Source organism: Aulonocara stuartgranti, assembly GCF_965226115.1.
Source record: "Aulonocara stuartgranti genome assembly, chromosome: 1".
NCBI classification, from domain to species: Eukaryota; Metazoa; Chordata; class Actinopteri; order Cichliformes; family Cichlidae; genus Aulonocara; species Aulonocara stuartgranti.
The window spans coordinates 31,377,890-31,397,830 of NC_138939.1; the positions used below are offsets into that span (position 1 = coordinate 31,377,890).

General features: G+C 40.3%; 2 protein-coding genes and 2 long non-coding RNA genes across 7 annotated transcripts in view; 2 read left to right on the forward strand and 2 right to left on the reverse strand.

Annotated features, from left to right (window-relative positions):
* cfap70 (cilia and flagella associated protein 70) overlaps positions 1 to 10,289 on the forward strand; it is a 28,162-nt gene extending 17,873 nt beyond the window's left edge. For all 3 annotated transcript variants that reach the window (XM_082535342.1, XM_082535343.1, XM_082535344.1), the window contains 12 exons: positions 119 to 250; positions 329 to 457; positions 765 to 898; positions 1,894 to 2,009; positions 2,450 to 2,650; positions 2,906 to 3,033; positions 3,411 to 3,563; positions 6,530 to 6,691; positions 6,932 to 7,021; positions 7,313 to 7,414; positions 9,727 to 9,774; positions 10,166 to 10,289. In XM_082535342.1, coding sequence (XP_082391468.1) covers positions 119 to 250; positions 329 to 457; positions 765 to 898; positions 1,894 to 2,009; positions 2,450 to 2,650; positions 2,906 to 3,033; positions 3,411 to 3,563; positions 6,530 to 6,691; positions 6,932 to 7,021; positions 7,313 to 7,414; positions 9,727 to 9,774; positions 10,166 to 10,276 — 1,506 coding nt within the window. In that variant the 3' untranslated portion in view covers positions 10,277 to 10,289. The remainder of the gene's footprint in view (positions 1 to 118; positions 251 to 328; positions 458 to 764; positions 899 to 1,893; positions 2,010 to 2,449; positions 2,651 to 2,905; positions 3,034 to 3,410; positions 3,564 to 6,529; positions 6,692 to 6,931; positions 7,022 to 7,312; positions 7,415 to 9,726; positions 9,775 to 10,165) is intronic.
* Positions 10,290 to 10,318: 29 nt separating this feature from the next.
* LOC309708094 (transmembrane protein 138-like) lies at positions 10,319 to 12,731 on the reverse strand. The gene is made up of 4 exons (XM_082535851.1): positions 12,647 to 12,731; positions 12,273 to 12,444; positions 11,872 to 11,947; positions 10,319 to 11,077 (listed from the first exon to the last, which is right to left on the reverse strand). The coding sequence occupies exons 2-4, from the start codon at positions 12,396 to 12,398 to the stop codon at positions 10,965 to 10,967; spliced, it is 315 nt and encodes a 104-aa protein (XP_082391977.1). The 5' UTR covers positions 12,399 to 12,444; positions 12,647 to 12,731; the 3' UTR covers positions 10,319 to 10,964.
* A 7-nt stretch (positions 12,732 to 12,738) lies between these two features.
* LOC309708138 lies at positions 12,739 to 15,288 on the reverse strand. Its single transcript, XR_014277180.1, has 4 exons — positions 15,165 to 15,288; positions 14,768 to 14,847; positions 14,502 to 14,638; positions 12,739 to 13,225 (listed from the first exon to the last, which is right to left on the reverse strand). It is a non-coding gene; the product is annotated as an uncharacterized lncRNA (long non-coding RNA).
* A 2,585-nt stretch (positions 15,289 to 17,873) lies between these two features.
* LOC309708159 lies at positions 17,874 to 18,864 on the forward strand. Of its 2 annotated transcripts, none has more exons than XR_014277191.1 (3): positions 17,874 to 17,893; positions 17,958 to 18,084; positions 18,700 to 18,864. It is a non-coding gene; the product is annotated as an uncharacterized lncRNA (long non-coding RNA). The 2 variants fall into 2 exon arrangements; XR_014277192.1 differs by having other exon boundaries at positions 17,958 to 18,080.
* The last annotated feature ends 1,077 nt before the right edge of the window (positions 18,865 to 19,941 follow it).

The window sequence follows — 19,941 nt, forward strand, 5'->3', positions numbered from 1 at the left end:
ATTTACAAGGACACTGAAACTATTTTTAGGGATCGATCTAATGGTTCTGGTCATATTTTTCTTCTACATTAGTGTCATTATTTCTCCACAACGGCTTGTGTATATTTCTGGTTTGTAGCATGCGGTGGTGAGGATCGTACGTGACAAGATGAGGCGGACAGAGCCGTTCACGGATGATCAACAGCTGAAGGAATTTGCCAGCAAACTCTATGTCTACCTGGTTGATGAGATGCACGTTGCTATGAGCAAGGTACCAAACACACACTTTCATATACAGTCTGTGAGGACATCTTTTGACTTTTTTGTTTTATCCTTACTTCCTTAACAGATTTATTCTCCAGATGCTGTTGAGGGCTACCCAGATAACATCCAGTTACACTGTTCTCAGCTCTCACATTTTGCCAGAGAGGCACAGCTTACTGGGAATTACGAGCAGGCTGCATATTACTGGAAAGAGGTATAATAACAATGCTCTAAAGCTCATTGCGAAAAAAAAAATAATCAGGAAGATTTATGTAAAAAAAAAAACAGAATAAGGTTGACAGACAACTATTTGCCGGACAGATTTAATTACTTGTCAGAATGTCATATAAAGACTGGGTTATATTTGTCTATTATTCTCAAGAATATTTATAATAATGTTATGTTTGAATGTTTTTCTTTTGTTTCGTCAAGTGGACACAAGTCACATTGCAGCACTGAATAATGATAATGGTTGTTAAAATAGATGAAGTGGTTTCTGATATTTTTTTATTAACCTGCAGCTAGTGGTCAGGCACCCAAATGAGCCCACCTATATGTTTGAGTGGGGGGGCCTGTACATGCTGACCGGAGACTACCTGAAGGCAAAAGAGTGTTATCATGATGCTGTGTCTATCGACCAAGTGCACCAACCCAGGTTAGAAATGCACTCCTTACAATATTGATCTTCACTTTAAGCAAATCATTAATTTAATAAGAGATTAATTATTGAATAATTATTTTAGCCTGCATATTATATATATATCTAAATATTATAGAGTGTATAAGTATAGTCTAGCAATCAGCTCAATTCTAAATCATGATGGTATATTATTTGTATATTATTATTTGACAGAGGAAGAGAGATATTTAGAGTTACTTCCTGTCACAGTATTCTTCATCTCCACTGTATTTTCTGACGTCACAAGCAATGAACCTACCTGCTCGTGTTTTATCTTTTATTGGAACATGGTTCAGTGGTTACTTACAATACAACTTTATTTGTATAGCACGTTTAAAAGACCAGCGGTACACCAAAGTGCTTTACAATAAAAACAGGAAAATTAAGACATGATTAAATAATAGACTATTAACAAAGTAGGGAATATAAGAACTATGTAACAAAGTTACTAAGAAGAGATATAGCTAAAAGATAAAGTACATAAATAAAAAATTGAACCAAATATAAAATAGGGACACTAACTAGATGGAAAAGCTATGTTGAATAAGTGAGTTTTTAAATGGGATTTAAAAGATAAAATGGAGTCTGACGCACGGATAGTGATAGGAAGGTTGTTCCACAGATTAGGTGCAACCAGGGCAAAAGCACGGTCACCCCTAGATTTAAGTCTAGATCTAGGCTGAGCCAAGAGTAATTGGGCTGAAGACCCGAGGGCTCACCCAGGGACATATAGACTAAGAAGATCGACAAGATAACGAGGGGCTAAATTATTTATCATTTTAAAGGTGAGCAACAATGTTTTAAATTCAATGCGATACTTTATGGGTAACCAATGCAAATCAATAAGAACAGGCGTGATAGAGGCATGCTTTCTAATGCCAGTCAGGAGGCGAGCCGCAGCATAAAAAACAGGTCGTCAAACAGTTTCACGAGTTCAAGACCGATGTTTCTTTATCCTCTTCTTGCTCCAGCCTGATGATGTGTGGGGTATTGGCAGTGATGTTTGAGCATTACAGTGAGGCCCAGACTTTCCTTGAGCGAGCCACCAGCCTAGACCCTCTCAGCGTGGTGGCCTGGACACTGCTGGGTGAGATGAGGATCTGTTTTGCTTCCTGCTGCTATTGTATCAGTGAACAGCAAAATGATACTACCAAACTTCATTTGTCAGCAGCTATTACTGTTTGTTGTCTACCCCCAGTGTAATGGAGGCCCCGCAGGTTACTCAAGACAGTTTGACTGTTGTGTGTGACTTTCATAGATTTAGGTTGGTTTGTAAATCTGTCTTTAAAATATCCAACCATCATCTTCAATTTAGGGTTGGGTGGAGCCCAGTTTGTCATAGGGTGAGAGACAGGGTAGACCCTGGACTGGTCTCTTTAAGAGTTGACACAGACTGAACAGACAAAATGATGAACAAACAAAAAAACATGAATATAAAACAATCTGTAACCTAAACACCCACAACAATAGTGGAAGAGGGATGCATGCTGGGGAACGTGGAGTAACCTTGTTGGGTGTTTGCTCCAGGTTTGTTCCATGTGGGTCAGAACGACTCCATCCAGGCTGCGAGGGCTTTTATGGAGGCCACAAAGCTGTTGAATGCAGAAGAGGCAAAAAAGCAAGAGCAGAGCGAGGAGAAGGGGGAGAAAGACAAGGAGGAGAAACACCAAGAGGAAGAGAACAAGCAGGAGGCAGATGAAACAACAAACTCTCCCAGAGTTATGCAAGGTGAGGAAAACAAAAAAACAGAAATACAGACATATACAAGACAGTGTCAAGTGCAATAATGCCAGTCTATGCATGAGTTCAACCCATTCTGTTCCCCTGAGCCCCATCTCCCTGTCAAGGAACTACTTTTGTTACTACTCTGTCTGCTAGAGCTCTCATGCACTTCAGCCCAAAGGGCATAGGGCAGAAGAAAATAAACCCTTGGAGTAACTGATTTTATCTGACTGTGTAGCTTTATTTTTCTCCTTTACCCAGAACTTGTTGACCAGGATTCAGAGATGCAGAAAGAAGAGCCTCCAGCACCGAGTGTCAGCTTGAAATCAGCTCCTGCTACTATTTACACACAGATCATCCAATTCCTGCTGCAGAACAATGCACTGCAGGTAAAACATACCCAGCGTGTTGGTTTGTACAGCACTGTGTGAACGTGACCATCGGTTTATTCTGTTACCGCACAAAAAGGGGCATATTACATATGGCAATCTGCAATTTCAAAAGACACTTGGTTTTAGAAACATGTGTTAGTGATATGTGTTTTATGAAAGTATGATAGCATCAGTTGCAGTTTATCATTTTGAAAAAAGATTAGATTTTTCTCTTTATTTATATTTTTGCAATTTTTAAAAAAAGTCTTATGTAATATTGGGAACAATAAATGTCTAATTTTAAAAGCTCTGAGCAGTAATGTTTGAACAAAAATAAAACAAATGAAAAAAGCAATAGCCGAAATTGTTCAGAGATGACTGTTTTCTGTTGTCAGATGGCAGAAGTCGCTCTATCTGAGGAGCTCCTATGTTCAGATGGCGGTCGCAGTGCTTCCTACTTCATTCATCTGGCCCAGTTGCAGCTGCTTAAAGCAGACTACTGCAGTGCTGCTGCCAACCTCAAAGAGGCACTGTCCAGCACAGATCAGGTACTTCCACACTACCTCTGGCTACAACACGAGTATCGACTGGGTGAGGAATATTACATGAGTGTTCAACTGCATGTAGGGCATTACTTTTCCAGAAAGCATTTGGTGCTCTGTTTGTAAAGTGTGAAACCTGCAATTTATTGTCTAATTTATCATGCTATTCTTTTTTTTATCTTCACTAAACACCAAACAAATGAATAATAAATAAATATATTTGTTATTTTTATATTTTCAAGGTGCATATTTATTGTATATGACAAAGTAATCAGTTACAGCCACTGTTACTTTTTGATGCTCACCTTCTATAGATATGCATGACAACACATTCCAGTGTAGGATCAATTACTACACATAATATACATAATTTGTAAGGAGCTGAGTGTTATAAAAATAATTCCCAAAATCTAAGTGAATTGAAATCAGACCTAGTTTTATTCTTGAGATCATTCTCCTTCTGCTGGTCTAACAGCACAGATATACACCGAAGCTAACATCTAGTCTTCTCCAGCATCATTGCTCTAGTTCAGGGGTCGGAAACCTGCGGCTCTGGAGCAACATGCGGCTCTTTTGTTCTTATACTGCGGCTCCACATGGTTTTGGAAAATAAATTATATTCATTTAACTGAAGTGTATTTTATTTGTGTTAGTTATTTTTTAACTTGTAGTTCTAAATTGGAAGATTATTGTGATCTTGAAATATAAAAATAAAGTTATATTTCATTATTCTTCGTCGCTCAAAATAAGCGCCACACTAGCGGATACTGGTATACCTGCTGAAACGCCGTGCATTTATTGAGACGTTCAACCCCAGGTAGGTCAAGTATGGAGAAATGTAAGAAAAGAAAAATATCTGAAGAAAATAGAACATTTAATGATGCCTGCGTAGATTAATTTGAATTTATTTTTGATGAGAGTGGCCTACCAGTATGCCTAATTTGTGGATTGTTGATCTTCGGATCCACATACATATGTGAGCAGCTATTCTCCACCGTGAACTATGTTAAAAACAAATATCCCTCATACCTCACAGACGACAGCTTACAGTCCTGCATAAAGATCAAAGTTACTTCATACAGCCTGGATTTGCAGACGCTGTGTGCAGAGGTTCAGGAGCAGAAGTCCTATTGTAAAGATATCACGGCAGACCCAATGATGCTTGCATGAACATGTTTTTCAGCATCTCTTTATTGACCACTTTTCACACATGGTTGCTGTACACACACAGCCGGCATCTACAGTGACTCCTGGTGACTGTGTGGGGACAGTTGGTTATAGTGCACCTGAGGTTATGCTTGGTAATACATATAATGAAGCAATAGACATGTGGTCTCTGGGGCTGGTAACTGTGGAGCTTGCTACAGGGGTGCCACTCTACCCTGTGGAAAATGAATATGATGTTTTGAAATTCATCATAGACACGCAGGGTCAGCCACCAGATCATGTTCTAGACTCTGGCTTGTACACTAATTACTATTTCATATGAGACGTAGTTGTCTTGAACAACTAATGGAAGCTACCACAGGACCTCAAAATGACCAACATTTATTTGTCAGCCTAATTAAAAAAATGTTGGCCTTGGATACAAACCAGCGCATAACTTTTCCACCCTGGCCTCTCGGGAGTAGCACAGGGAGACAAAACCTTGCGGCCTCTCAGCAGCCTTCAAGTTGGAAAAGAGAAAGCTCACACAGAAATAATCTCCAGCATTGCTTCGTTGACCCCGGACAAAAGTGACAAAAACACAAGCAGGGATTGGAAAAGGCCATTAACAGCAAATTACACTGCAAGAATTAATTAAGCTGCTTTTATATCACTTTGGCTTTTTTTTTGTTTTGTTTTAATTTTCACTCCCCCCACCCCAACCAGTCACAGCAGATGGCTGTCCCTTCCTGAGCCTGGTTCTGTCGGAGGGTTCTTCCTCTTTGAAGGGAGATTTCCTCCCCACTGTCGCTAATTGCTTGCTCATAGGGAATCATCTGATTGTTGGGGTAGTCAAAACTCCAGCGGAACTAGCAATTCTTGTGAAATTCTTTTTTAAAAGCCTAAAAAAAATCAAAACAACCTATGGATATTGTCTTGAACTTGGCCACAATTTTGCTTAAAATCCCTAAAGTAATCCCTGTGTCAAGTTCTTGCCAATATTCAAAGCGGAGCAGCAGACAACTTACCATCACATCAGTCCTTCAATCAGACCTAATTCGATACAAATTGGGGAAAAAAATGGATGTATATTAAATAAAGCAGCTTTAAGCATCAGCTAATTTTTGTTTGTAATTCTTTTTAAATATAGTGCTACCCTTTAGCCTCCTAGTAGACATACCTGTGTTATAAATGTGAAAATCCTCTTAGTTTTTTGTTTTGTTTTGTTTTTTTAGAAAAGTTGAGCTCTGACCTTGAAGTCAAGATCCCTGAGATTTAAACCTTAAAGAGATTTTCAGCAGATGCAACCATGGTATTGATTTGAAAATTCTATGTTGCCTCGTACTTGAGTTACTGCATTTACAAACTTGGGTGTCCACTGCGCCCCGCCATATACCAAACTCAAAAGATTAAGTGCTGTTTTTTTTAGTTCTTTCATAAAGTTTACAACACACAAATAAGAAAAATAGGAACACTATTGTCATTTTTGACAACACTATTTTCTTTTGTCTTTTGTGTGCACACAGTCTGTGTCAACACATAGGGGAACACTGACACTTCATAAGATTTTCACTGTGTTTGTCTAATTCAGCCGCAACTTTCGGATTTTTCACATAACAAGCAGCATGAATTTTGTCCCTCATCATTTCAGCTGGAAGCACTTTATAAGGTGGTCTTTCACGTGAACATTGATGTTTCTAATCCTGGAACCCTGGGCAGTTTATATAATAAGTTTCATCCAGACTGAGAAATGTGTCTAGAAGAAGCATTCGTCAAGCAACTTTGCTGACTATTGACCCAAAGAGTCTTGCCCACTTTCTCACCAGGATCCTGATGCATGGGCTTGGAATGGTCACTGTCACTATCTACGAGGGGAGTTCCATGAGGCTGAGGAGAGCTACGAGTGGAGCTTCAAATTCCAGCAGAAGCCATCAGACTCTCACATTGTCTTGCTCCGCCTGGGATCCAGCTACTTTATGCAGGAGAAGGTCAGATATTGAGACAGGCATCACTGTCTGATCAGTCAGACAGTTACTCATGTGTACTGGGTCTGCTAGCATCTATTCACTGTGTGAGAGTTTACCTCATGCATTTTTCAAGAAAGAAACAAAATGGACCAGCCATATGTCTTGGAAAATAACAGCAAAACTCAAATGTGACTTAAAACATCTCATGTGAAACCACAAAGTTATACAGTGTAACTCTGTCTTATTTTTTTTAACTCTCAGTTTCAGGAAGCCAAGGTTGTGTACCTGCAGGCCTGTGAACAGTCTCCATCCTGCCTGACCTGGCTAGGCCTGGGCGGTGCATGTTACCGGGTAAAACTCTTACCTTCAGAACATTGATGGGAAGGATCGTATTAAACTCAAAAAAAGCTTCTATGTTGTGCCTTCAGAATTATTTTTGTTATATGGAAAATAAAATAAAATTGTAAAACCTGTGATTCCACTCAGTGTATGGTTCAAGGTTTTAAGTACACTCCTGTTTCTATTGTTAAAAGAAATACTTTTGAAATACTAACTTAAAAGAATAGTTGGGAGCCCTACTCTGTTTGTTTTGAAAGGAAGTCACCCTTTGTTGTTTCAGTGGGCATTTCTGTGTCTGTTTAGTTGGAGGAGTTTTGTACAGCTGAGGAAGCTTTGACTGAGGCCAACCATTTGGACAACCAGAATGCAGAGGTCTGGGCTTACCTGTCTCTCATTTGCCTCAAGGTGAGTGATGATAAAACACTATTAATGTCATTATTAATGTCCTCCGTCTGTATTTCAAGATAATCTCGCGCACAGTGGCCTGACACATCCCCTTTTATGAAGACTACAGAACAGCGTGTCTTTGTTAGAAATTAAAAAACAATCTACAGGAGTCAGAAGAGCTGAGTGGTTAGGGTTATGGTAAGAATTGAGTCAGTTTAAGCTTTGGAATAAATGACTCTTCAGGATGAGGGATGGGTTCAGAGTAAAAAGCCCTAACCTCCATAGAATCTAACGCCAACATCCATCCTTTTGCCCTTTGGTAAAGCCAATGCTTTAGTCACTGAACACACTTTAATGAGACACCAATTAATTTGGGAAAATGCTTGTGCAAGTAGACGCTGCATGTCGATCAATATGATAAATGGCTAAAATCAATTCAGGAATGCAGACTTTGAAGTAGGACATTTTGATTAGTATCAATTAATATTAGTGACTAACTGTATTTTAATTGAGCTCTCTTTTAACCTTGACACCTTGTCTTCTGCACATGTGAAGTACTCACAACATATTACTGACTCTGTGATTCAAAAATCTGCAGAAATCAGTAGTCTGATTGTGACTCATGACATGGAACTGAGTTCTGCTTCCTTCGATTCGCGGTGTTTAAAGATACTGGACAAAGTGGCACCTCCACAAATTAGAAAAGACAGCATCGCTAAATCATCTCCTTGGATCACTAAATCTATTTGCAGTTTTAGTTGGCTTTGCCTTAAGACTGAGTACCTGTGGGAAAACCACAAAATGTCCTATTTACAATAGGAAAAGGGAATGCCAAGGTTCTATTTGACACTGAGAATAACATTGTTTCTCCTCCAACACCAAGTACACCAGGTTTTTCAGATAAGGACTACAACTCCCACAGATCGCCCTTTCGATCATAAACTCTCACACATCCCAAAATTGTAGAATCTTTTCACCCACTTTCTTTAGCTATGTATGTCAAACACTACTCCAAATTAAACCCTCAGCAAACTCAGCCAATGTCTTAAGTTTTAGACTCCATTTGGCCCTCTGTGGTCAGGCTGTGTCCTAGAGTTCTTTAAACAGGTGGTTATCCAACCAGGTTTGAAAAAGCTAAATCTGGACCTTACACTAAACACCAGCTATAGACCTGTTTCAAAACTTCCTAAATTGCTAAAGTATTACAAAAACAAAAATAAAAGGTGGTTGGGACACGAAGGTGTTGGAGAAGCACAATATTCTTGCTAACGTTCAGTCTGGTTATAGGAAGTTGCACTCCACAGCTCTCCTTAAAGTTTCGATCTTTGGATGGCTGCGGATAAGGGTGATTGCTCAGCCAGCCCTTGGTTTGCCTGACCTTATCTCAGCCTTTGAAATGTCAAATCTCCATCAAATCTTAGTCCAACAGTTAAACTACATGGTAGGGATCTCTGGCTCTTTCTTAGAGTGGGTCACTTCATTTCTTGCTTATAGAACACTTTTGTCCTCATTGGGAAATTTTGGGTTTGAAACGGCTGCATTTCCATGTGGCATTCTGCAAGGATCTGGTTTAAGTCCCTTGTTATGGGGCAGCGATAGCTCAGTAGGTAGAGTGTTCGCCCCGTGATTGGAGGCGGTCAGGGGTTCAAATCCACCGAATGGCTACCCTGAGGTACCTTGGGCAAGGTACTGTCTCTACACACTGCTTCCCGGGTGCAGGATTGGTAGCTGCCCACTACTGAAGATGCACGTTGATGCCTTTATCTCCACCTGCCTAGACTATTGCAATGCTTTGTTTTTGTGCCCGTTTAAAGCATCTATTAATTGCTTCCAATCTGTCCATAATGCTGCTTCAACACTTTTAACTCAAACTCATAAGTTCACTCATTGTTAGATAGTTCAAAATCTCGATTCTTACTTCTGTGACCTTACAAGATGAGGCCCCTAGTTATATCATCAATCTTTTCAATCTTGTCTGCAGATAAAGGTCTCCTTGTGATTCCACATGCCCGTATGAAAACTAAGAAGGATTTTGCTTTCCAGACTTTAGTGCCAAAACTGTGGAACAGCTTATCGCTTTTGCTGCACACCAATGACTCTGTGGCTTCCTTTAAAAAAAATGCCTAAATGCATCTATTCAGACCAGCAATTTGGTAAAAATTTTGTTTTGTGTTGTTTTTCTTGATTCAGGTGTGTTCGTTTGACTGTATTTTTAATATTTGTGTAAAGCACTTGTCTTGAAAAGGAGTATACAAACAAACTTTACTTACTTACATAACTAAACACATGGTCTGCAACTCAATTAACACTGATGAACCTTTTGTTTTCAGTCTGGCAAAAAGGAGGAAGCAGAGAAGTTTTATAAATATGCAATACGGGTGAGTTTGGTTGTTGTTTTTGTCAGTCACTGTAATTTAACATATCAGTGGGGCGGTTAGTGATTTACTATTAATTATCCATGTTTTAAATTCTATATTAAGTAGTGATTTTTTTAAAAGAAAAAGTAGACATGCAACATTAATACTGAATATAAAACAACAAAAACAGCTTCTCTGTGAGTTCTCTGTAGCATTTGATTACTAAGGATATAGATTTCCTGCTGTCCTTGATTTTCTCGTAAATTACATTAGAGCCCTGTAATCCTTTATTTTGTCACAGTGAATCAGTTTTTACTAAATATTGCATCCTCTTATCCAAGGTGAATTTTACATTAAGATGCTGGTTTCTTTAAAAAAGAAAAAACATTTTCTGTTTTCTCGGTATCCACAGTTCAACCTACAGATGGAGTCACTCCACAAAGAGTTTGAAAAGTTGAAGAATCAGCTTCGCTTCCATCATCTGGAGTCATGCTTTGAAAGAAGCACTGAAGCAAAAGAATAAATCATATGTCCAAGTATGTACACATTATATCTCAATGACCAGTATTTGAAACAACATTTTATTGGGTTTTCAGCATGTGTAGTGTATGAAAATTAAATACAGAGAGTTCAGATGTACATGATGACTTAGATTTCACAGACAGTGAGGATAAGTAACCGGTTGAGCCATAAAAGTTAAGCTCTGATCAATATCAACATAACAAACACAGTTAAAGCAACACCATAATCTCAAATCTATATAAATCAATTGCAATATAGTGTTGTTGTTTTTTTGTTTAAATACAAAAACAAAGAAAAGAAAGGAGGCTATATGGTGACTGGTACCAGCAGGATATAAAACATTTACTATTTCACATTTGATGTCATTCTTTTGTTATCATTTATGCAGGAAAACAAGCCCTCATGACACTTTGTGGTGTTTTTGTTCTAAGACACCTTTCAAAATTTTGGCACAATCCTCTCTGTGTTGAAAGGAAATGTTGTGAAATATTCTTTTGAGCTTGTCAAATAGTTCACGAAGGATGTGTTAGAATGGGCCCTGAATAAATTTCCTTTAAAACCAAATGGATTACAGTGACCAGTTCTTTGTTTTGCATGGGTTTTCTTTGTAACATACTGTATTTTGATATTCTTTTAATGCCGTTTTTAAACTAGGCATCTGAGTGTTGGTGTGATCTATTGCAGAGAGATCATTGTCTGACCCGTGAAAACATATCTCTCAGCCACGGCGAATCCTCATAGAGGCGAGGGTCACCCAGATACTCTGAGGTTCTCTTGTAGAAGTAGTAGTACAGCACAGAAGCTGCAAACAGGAAATTATGTTAGGAGGCTTTAAAATATACGGATATTTAATTTACAAATGTCTGTAAATTAGAAACATGACTGATGTGAATGTAGATTTTCATATCAGTGACTCTTTTGTAATGAGTTTGCACAGTGATCAAGGTTATTCAAGAGATTTATGTGATTGCAAAATAAACAGGGAGAAAACTTGAAAATTCCCACCAGTGTTTAAAACTGAGTGAGGTAATGGCTGTGCTTACACACTGAGTAGCTGTCTGGACAGGTCTTAAGTGGCAGACAAAGCAAAGACAAATAGCACATGACTCTTCTCATACGCAGATCACCTACAGAGAGTAATGCCAGCTAGACGATGCAAGCTTTTATCCACTTATGAGCTTATACATGTATAAAAGTGGCACCCACATGGTGATGAAATGTGATGTCACTGCCTGGAAGAGTAACCAGTAACAACAGGCGACAGGTAAAGGAAAAATAAAAAGGTGGGTGAAATGATCATACAGTTTACTAGGGCATTAATGGGTTGTTGTTGTTGTTTTTAGCTTAAATCTGTACTGCTGTTTTGAACTGCTTCACCTGCTTGTATTGTCTCCATGTATTTTCTCCTGTCTCATTTGCAAAATCTAAATTTAATTATTCAGTCAAAATGTAAACATTTATTTTACAAGTTAATATGTATAATCAGATTATAGAGTGGAAAAATCCTAACCTTTTGTACTGTATACTCTTCAGTGTTTACATGAAAACATTCTAAATGAAAAGAGGTACATTTGTTGCATGAACTTGTTATCTTACCAGCTCTTTGGAACACAAAAAGCACCTGAAGACCGTCGGTCCAAATAAATCTGTTTGTATTTAACCAGCGCAGATTCTGAAAGGAATAGAAGGATGACAAAAAGGCCACTTTGTGATAAATTCAGAGACTTTGTACATTATAGATAATTTAACAATTACAACCAGAATGATGAGAAATGATGATGTTATTTTCTCAGACTCATATAATGACACATTTTAACCAAGTTTTATCTTCTTTCTTTTTTTCTTTCTCATGATGTTTTTCTCTTGGCAGTTATTAAAATCAAAATGAAAGCATTTTAAATGTCTGTAAGCTTGTTGTACAGTATCTCCCCAAAAAAGTGGCATAAAAATGTGAATTTTCCAATCCGGCATTTTCGCCTTTGTTTTTAACGACGTACCATAAGCCAAGAATGGAGAATGATGCTGAAGGTCAAGTAAAGAGCAGATAGCATTAGCATGGTTCTAAACCGCTCCAGCAATATGGCAACCAGTCCAACCTGGAACACATAGGTGTTGAACAGCATCAACAGAATGATGATCAGGTTAAACAGGATGGCAATGTCCTGGATTCTGTTGAAGAAAAGGAAACAGTATAAGCAGCAGAAAAAACAATGATGAAAACAGGAAGAGCTTGTCGGCAGGATTATTGTCTTGTCTAAAATACATTTTACTTCAGCATTTCAAAAGATTCAGTGCAGATAAATTGAGAATTATTTCCCCCCCTTGAGCTAGAGGCTGCGTTAGGCTGAAACAGTGAAAAAGTTTGACGTACATGAAAAGTACCAGCTGCACAGCTGGCTCAGTCCTCAGCAGCTCACTGAAGGAGTTGACAAACAGGTCAAAGGAGAGCAGGCTGAGCTGGATCAGTAACACCAGAGAGTAGTTGCTGGTATGGAGTGTCTCCGGCCCGAAGGCTGGGCGCCCGGGCGGACTGTGGTTCCACTGCGGATCCAAGGCTGCGCTGCACCCTCACACACACACATACAAACATCAATCGAGTTCTTTTTTTTGTTACAGTTTTGGGGTCTCAGTAAGGCATTCAAATGTCTCCACTCTCAATTCCCCAAATGTAATTAAAACATGACTGATGCCAAATGAAGCATATGTTGTTCAAAGCAGTCCTGTTCACTGGGTAAAAATGTATGTCCTTTCAAAAGAGGGAACGGAGTCCGTTTTAGGGGTGAGCTGCCAGGAAGTCGACATGTCAGAAGTGCTGATTTTTATAGCTCCAACACCAGCAGGTGTGGTAGCACGGTACCGTATTTGTTGTGGCTGAAACAGAAAGGTCTCTGTTGGGCCTCCATATCAAAACCGATGAGTAATCAGCACCGCAGTGAATGCAGCAGAGATCCTGTGGAAGGAGACAGATTAGTATTCTGCGACAACGCTTCAGGGTACACGCACACAAAAAAAAGGCCAGTCTCATTTTATAGAAAAGCACCCAAACATTGTGCAAATTGCCATTTAACTGCCTTACACTCATTCAGCTGCTTCGTACTACAAAACATCTACTGCCCCAGGTAAGTTACACTTTTATACCCTGAAGGGAGGGATACCTTGTTCAGAAGTGACAGTTTTATTGGGAACCCACACTGCTCTAAGGCAGTCCCAGAGTTCTGATGCCAGGAAAATATAGAATAACTGCTAAGTCAATTCACATAAATGGGAAATGTGTTACATTTCTAGTGGTTTCTAGCTAAATTTGAAATGCAGTTTAGACTTCTGCCACCTGCTTGTTGTCATTAGTTTTTATTGAGTGGACAGTGTCCAAAGCGCTAATCAAAGCATGAGAAAAAACAAAACAAAAAACATATCAGAACTAACTGACTAATTGTTTGTCTTTAAGCAGCTTCTCTCTCAAAAGAGCCTCATTTTCTGATGACAGAAAAACAGATTCTGATTTATTCCTTCCCAGCACATTTTATCCATCACATTAGGAAAAAAAGAAAACAAAAACAAAACATCTTTACTTGATTTTTATAGAGAAACAGGTCCTTTCACTACTGTTGTCACCCCTCTGTGTATTTCTTAGGTAGGTACTTTAAAATCTTTGCCTGTGCCAGGATCACTATCCAGCAGGATCCTTCACACCGACACCAGGTTGATCCTCTTATGATCCCCGTATTTATGGCTTGGCACGGCCCTGGCAGGTGTGAGGAAGATTAGGACTATTTCTAAACCCTGAACCATCAACTACGAGGCTACTTCTTCTTGAAAGCTGTCCCACTAAGTTTCTAGGTTAGCAGCCCTACCTACCCCTTGGCAAAAACTGCTTTAGCAGTATGAACTAGAAAATAACAACATGTATTAAATGCAAAAAATTTTAAGTGCAGTGGACAACAACATATATGGACTGTGAGCAACTTCTGCTATTTTGTTAATTGATCAAAATGATCAAAAAAGTATATAAGTCTAAGACATAATGTTTTCCCTGTGTAAAGAAACGTGCTGTAAGTTAAAAAAAAAAGTCTTTGTTGTTGTTAGTGTTCTACCAGCTTGTAGTTCTTAGTACTGCAACACTTAATCTTCTTAGAAACATCAACAGCTTGTTGCTTTAGACAGAAACAACAGAAACAATGACATTCTTCAAGTTTCACAACATAAGCTACTGAAACTGGATCACAAACCTGCAAACGAAGGTGGGTTTCAGGGGCTGAAGAAGTATGCAACTCTCCAAACGACGCATGTGGCCACCATCAACACAGCGTGCAGCAGATTGGCAGCTTTTGTCTGTCCTGGTAACAGGTCTGATCCCTCCAGCTCTCTAAAAGACAGGCGCAAAGGTTTAGTCATGTGCCACCAATCATGTTGAGTTTGTTTACACACAGCTTGTTGAGATTGTAATGATGAATAAAGCTGTGCAAGCACAGTTGGATGAAATGTTAGTGATTACCTGTGATGAGTCTATGATTAATAGAGTGAAAAATGTTCCCAGTGACTGTGCCACATTTCCTTTTAATTTGATTGCAGGTTCTTCAACCACATGCAAGTGAATGTTGACGGGTTACAAATGGATGCTGTGGGAGCTTTTTTCCCCTAGCTCTTTCAATCACATTTCCATTCAAGATTACTGTAATGCTTCTGGGAAAGATAATTAAAGTCAAGCAACTAGGAAACTGTTGTCATCTAGTGGTAAGTATGTATTATTGCATACACAGTGGCAGACCACAGAGAATCAGCAGAACAAGCTAGATTGAAGTCAATATCAATTTGATAATGAAATAATAAATTAATGTACTTAATTGTAACATATTTGTTGATTGTTTGGGGAAAAAAAAGATGAATCAGACCAGGCTTTCTTCAGCTCCCACTTTGGATTTGGGAGACAGACACCCTCTCTACTTTTAAGATTGGACTTAAAACTTTTCTTTTTGATGAAGCATATAGCTAGGCCTGCATCCGGTGGCCCTGACTCCTCCCTTTGGCCCTGTTACGGCCCTAGCAGGGCCTCCTCCTGAAGGTGCCTGTGTGGGCGTGTCCCACTACCTCTTCTGCCTGAGGTGCCACCTTTTCCCTTTTGTGCAGCTGACTCTCGTCAGTAATTAAAGAGATTTAAGCCCAGGGAAAGGTGAGCTCTGGCCAGAGTGCCATGTGAGTGGTTACAGCTAGTGAGCTGCGCTCTCTTTGTTTGTGGCTAGTGAGCTGCGCTCTCTTTGTTTGTGGCTAGTGAGCTGCGCTCTCTTTGTTTGTGGCTAGTGAGCTGCGCTCTCTTTGTTTGTGGCTAGTGAGCTGCGCTCTCTTTGTTTGTGGCTAGTGAGCTGCGCTCTCTTTGTTTGTGGCTAGTGAGCTGCGCTCTCTTTGTTTGTGGCTAGTGAGCTGCGCTCTCTTTTTGACTTACGTTTTACTTTATTGACCAACGCCTGAGTTTTGTTTGTTTTCTTAAATGGTGATAGCGGCTTTTCCGTCTCTTTTAGTTGAGAAACTTGAATAAAACTCTTTAATTTAACCCTTTTGCCTCCTTGACTCCTTTTTCTGACCTGGACACTTTTTGTTACTTCCCCCTCACTGCCTAGACCCCTCAGGGGAAAGTAACAAGTGGGGGCTCGTCCAGGATATTTGAAAAGGGAGCTTCAAGTTGGATTTGATTATCTTGCTTTGTCACCTATTTGAGAACTACAACTTCCCAGTTAAGTTAGGTGAGTGTCCAGCTGAGCTTCGTTTTAAGTTCTTCCTTCGGGCACTCTTTTGTTATTTTGCCTTTATTATTTTTGGAGTAATCCTGGGCGGGGATTAGTTCCCTGTTGGGGGTAGGCAATTCAGGGCTCCAGTCGCTGAAGTTTCGCCTTTCAAGTTGCCTTGAGCCCAGCACGCTCCAGAAGATAGGTAGGTAAAGTTTGTTGTGCTTAGGAACTGCGTAAGTTGTTTGTTTAATGTGTATACTGCAAGAGGTAAGTTGGTCAGTTAAAGTAAGTTGTGTAGTTTTCCATTAATGGGTTAATTATTGGGTAGTCTCTGAGTGAGTTGGCAGAGAAGTGTGGTTGTCTTAATTAGGGTGTGTTTTCTAACCCTTCTCTGGCCCCCAAAATGGATGATGCAGCTATCAATGCACAGGTGTCTAGAAGCTCGTTTGTGGGCAATAACATCCACCTGGTTCCCGTTTTCTGTGAATCCAGTGTTGAGAGCTTCTTCAGTGTGTTTGAAAGCATAGCAACTTCATTACAGTGGCCTGAAGACGTGTGGGGGGGGTGATGTTGCTGTGTAAATTCACGGGTAGGGCTCAGGAAGCTTGTTCTGGTCTGTCTAGGCAGGACGGCCTAGTTTATGAAAAGATCAAAAGTGCCGTCCTCCAAGCCTATGAACTTGTACCTGAGGCCTATAGGCAGCATTTTCGAGGTTTGGAGTTGGCACAGGGTCAGTCCTATCTTGACTTCGCTAGGGACAAGGCGAAGCTTTTTGATAGGTGGTGCTCTGCAAGCCAGGTTGATGACTTGGGGTTGTTACGTAAGCTTGTGCTGGTAGAGGACTTTAAGAACACAGTGCCTGACTGTGTTGCTTGTTATTTAAGTGAACAAAGGGTTTTCACATTGCAGCAGGCTGCCACACTGGCAGATGAGTTCACCCTAAGTCATAAAATAAATGCTGTAGAATGTGATACCCCTCTGTGCCATAGTACATCTTGGAGAGGTAAGAGTGGGCCAGCTAACCAGGCTGGAAAAGTTGTGGTTTCGAGACCCGAAACAAAGCTTTGTTTCTTCTGCCACAAACCTGGACACCTTGTTGCTAACTGTTTGAAGTTGAAACGCAAACAGAAAGCCCACTCAAAGCAAAAAGGGCCTGCTTTGAGAAAAGTCAGTCGTGGCTCTCAAACCGACAAGGTTGCCAGGCCTACTAAAGGCTAAACTTGGCGCAAAATTGCTCAGTAGCACCCTGTAGTCAGTGTAAGAGGTCAACTAGCCCTGAGCTGCTGCTGGTTGACAATGTCCCAGTTCCTCAAAATTACCTGCAGGTGGACAGATCATGTATAACACCACCACTCAGACCTGCACCCCTGACTAACAAACATACCTGTACCCGTGACCTGAGCAATCGTCTGAAAACTGTTACAGTAAGGTCTTCTGACTGCCTGCTGTGTTCTCCACATGTGATGGCTCAAAAAAGCCCTGGCTAGCACATGAGACATTGTTTTGAGGGTCTGTGGCCACCCTCAGTATTTTGAGCCCATTGAGATGGGGTTGGTAGCTTCCGCAGGCAATGCCTAACCATTGCCATGGGGTTTGGTAGGTGGAAAGCCTGCAATTTGTTGATGCGACGGTTACGGACTTGATTAGTAGTTCTGGTTATCATAATCATGTGACAAACCACGGGTTTGTATTTATGGGAGGGGGTGTTACGGCCCTAGCAGGGCCTCCTCCTGAAGGTGCCTGTGTGGGCGTGTCCCACTACCTCTTCTGCCTGAGGTGCCACCTTTTCCCTTTTGTGCAGCTGACTCTTGTCAGTAATTAAAGAGATTTAAGCCCAGGGAAAGGTGAGCTCTGGCCAGAGTGCCGTGTGTTTGTGGTGGTTGCAGCTAGTGAGCTGTGTGTGTGTGTTTGTGGTGGTTGCAGCTAGTGAGCTGTGTGTTTGTGGTGGTTGCAGCTAGTGAGCTGTGTGTTTGTGGTGGTTGCAGCTAGTGAGCTGTGTGTGTGTGTGTTTGTGGTGGTTGCAGCTAGTGAGCTGTGTGTGTGTGTGTTTGTGGTGGTTGCAGCTAGTGAGCTGTGTGTGTGTGTGTTTGTGGTGGTTGCAGCTAGTGAGCTGTGTGTGTTTGTGGTGGTTGCAGCTAGTGAGCTGTGTGTGTTTGTGGTGGTTGCAGCTAGTGAGCTGTGTGTGTTTGTGGTGGTTGCAGCTAGTGAGCTGTGTGTGTTTGTGGTGGTTGCAGCTAGTGAGCTGTGTGTGTTTGTGGTGGTTGCAGCTAGTGAGCTGTGTGTGTTTGTGGTGGTTGCAGCTAGTGAGCTGTGTGTGTTTGTGGTGGTTGCAGCTAGTGAGCTGTGTGTGTTTGTGGTGGTTGCAGCTAGTGAGCTGTGTGTGTTTGTGGTGGTTGCAGCTAGTGAGCTGTGTGTGTTTGTGGTGGTTGCAGCTAGTGAGCTGTGTGTGTTTGTGGTGGTTGCAGCTAGTGAGCTGTGTGTGTTTGTGGTGGTTGCAGCTAGTGAGCTGTGTGTGTTTGTGGTGGTTGCAGCTAGTGAGCTGTGTGTGTTTGTGGTGGTTGCAGCTAGTGAGCTGTGTGTGTTTGTGGTGGTTGCAGCTAGTGAGCTGTGTGTGTTTGTGGTGGTTGCAGCTAGTGAGGTGTGTGTGTTTGTGGTGGTTGCAGCTAGTGAGGTGTGTGTGTTTGTGGTGGTTGCAGCTAGTGAGGTGTGTGTGTGTGTTTGTGGTGGTTGCAGCTAGTGAGCTGTGTGTGTGTGTGTGTGTGTTTGTGGTGGTTGCAGCTAGTGAGCTGTGTGTGTGTGTGTGTGTGTTTGTGGTGGTTGCAGCTAGTGAGCTGTGTGTGTGTGTGTGTTTGTGGTGGTTGCAGCTAGTGAGCTGCTTCTCTCTCTCTCTCTCTTTTTGACTTACGTTTTACTTTATTGACCAACGCCTGAGTTTTGTTTTTCTTAAATGGTGATAGCGGCTTTTCCGTCTCTTTTAGTTGAGAAACTTTAATAAAACTCTTTAATTTAACCCTTTTGCCTCCTTGACTCCTTTTTTCTGACCTGGACACTTTTTGTTACTTCCCCCTCACTGCCTAGACCCCTCAGGGGAGCGTAACAGGCCCAGGCTACTGAAGGCTTCCCATCAGCTTGTTTCTTCTTCACTCACCTTTTTCCATTAACTGTGTGTTTATACACCACTCTACATTTAATTGATTTTTTTAATTTGATTTTATTGATTAGCATTCAAATATCTCAGTGAAGACAGAACAAAGATCTACCACAAAGCAAGAAAGCATGAGACAAGGCTAATCAAAAGGTATTGGCTGAAGCACTTGCTTATTACGCCAACCCTTTTAACAAAAGATCTTTTTGCATGCAGCTCCTGTACACAGGGCTCAAAGCAAATAATAAAACAAAGCAAAAACAAACAAGAAGAAAAACTTTCCACCTTAGATAAGATGTGTTTTCCTCTAACAGAAACACATCTCTGCTTTATATTTGTCCTTATCTTGTTTTTTGTGTTTGGTTTTTTTTTTTTTTTTTTTAAGAAATCTTTTCCCCTTAAGTCATATTGACTCTGACTTTGAACAGCTTCTGAGTACTGGGGCAAAGCAAGTTATTTTGTGCTTTATACATTATCTGTGCCATTTCATATTCAACTAAATCATAAAATTTCAGGGTATTCAGATTAATAAACAAAATGTTAGTTTGTTCTATATAGTTTGATTGGTTTATAATTCTTATAGCTCTTTTTTGTAACTTGAAAATAGGAAGTGTGTTCGTTTTATATGCATTACCCCATATCTCCAGACAGTAAGTCATATGTGGAAGCAACAGAGTACAATAAAGTGTATAATGATTTTTTTTTTTTTTTTTTTTTTTGTTCAGGACATGCTTTGTTTTATAGAGAATAGCAATGGTTTTTGACATTTTTGTTTTCACATGGTTTATATGATACTTCCAA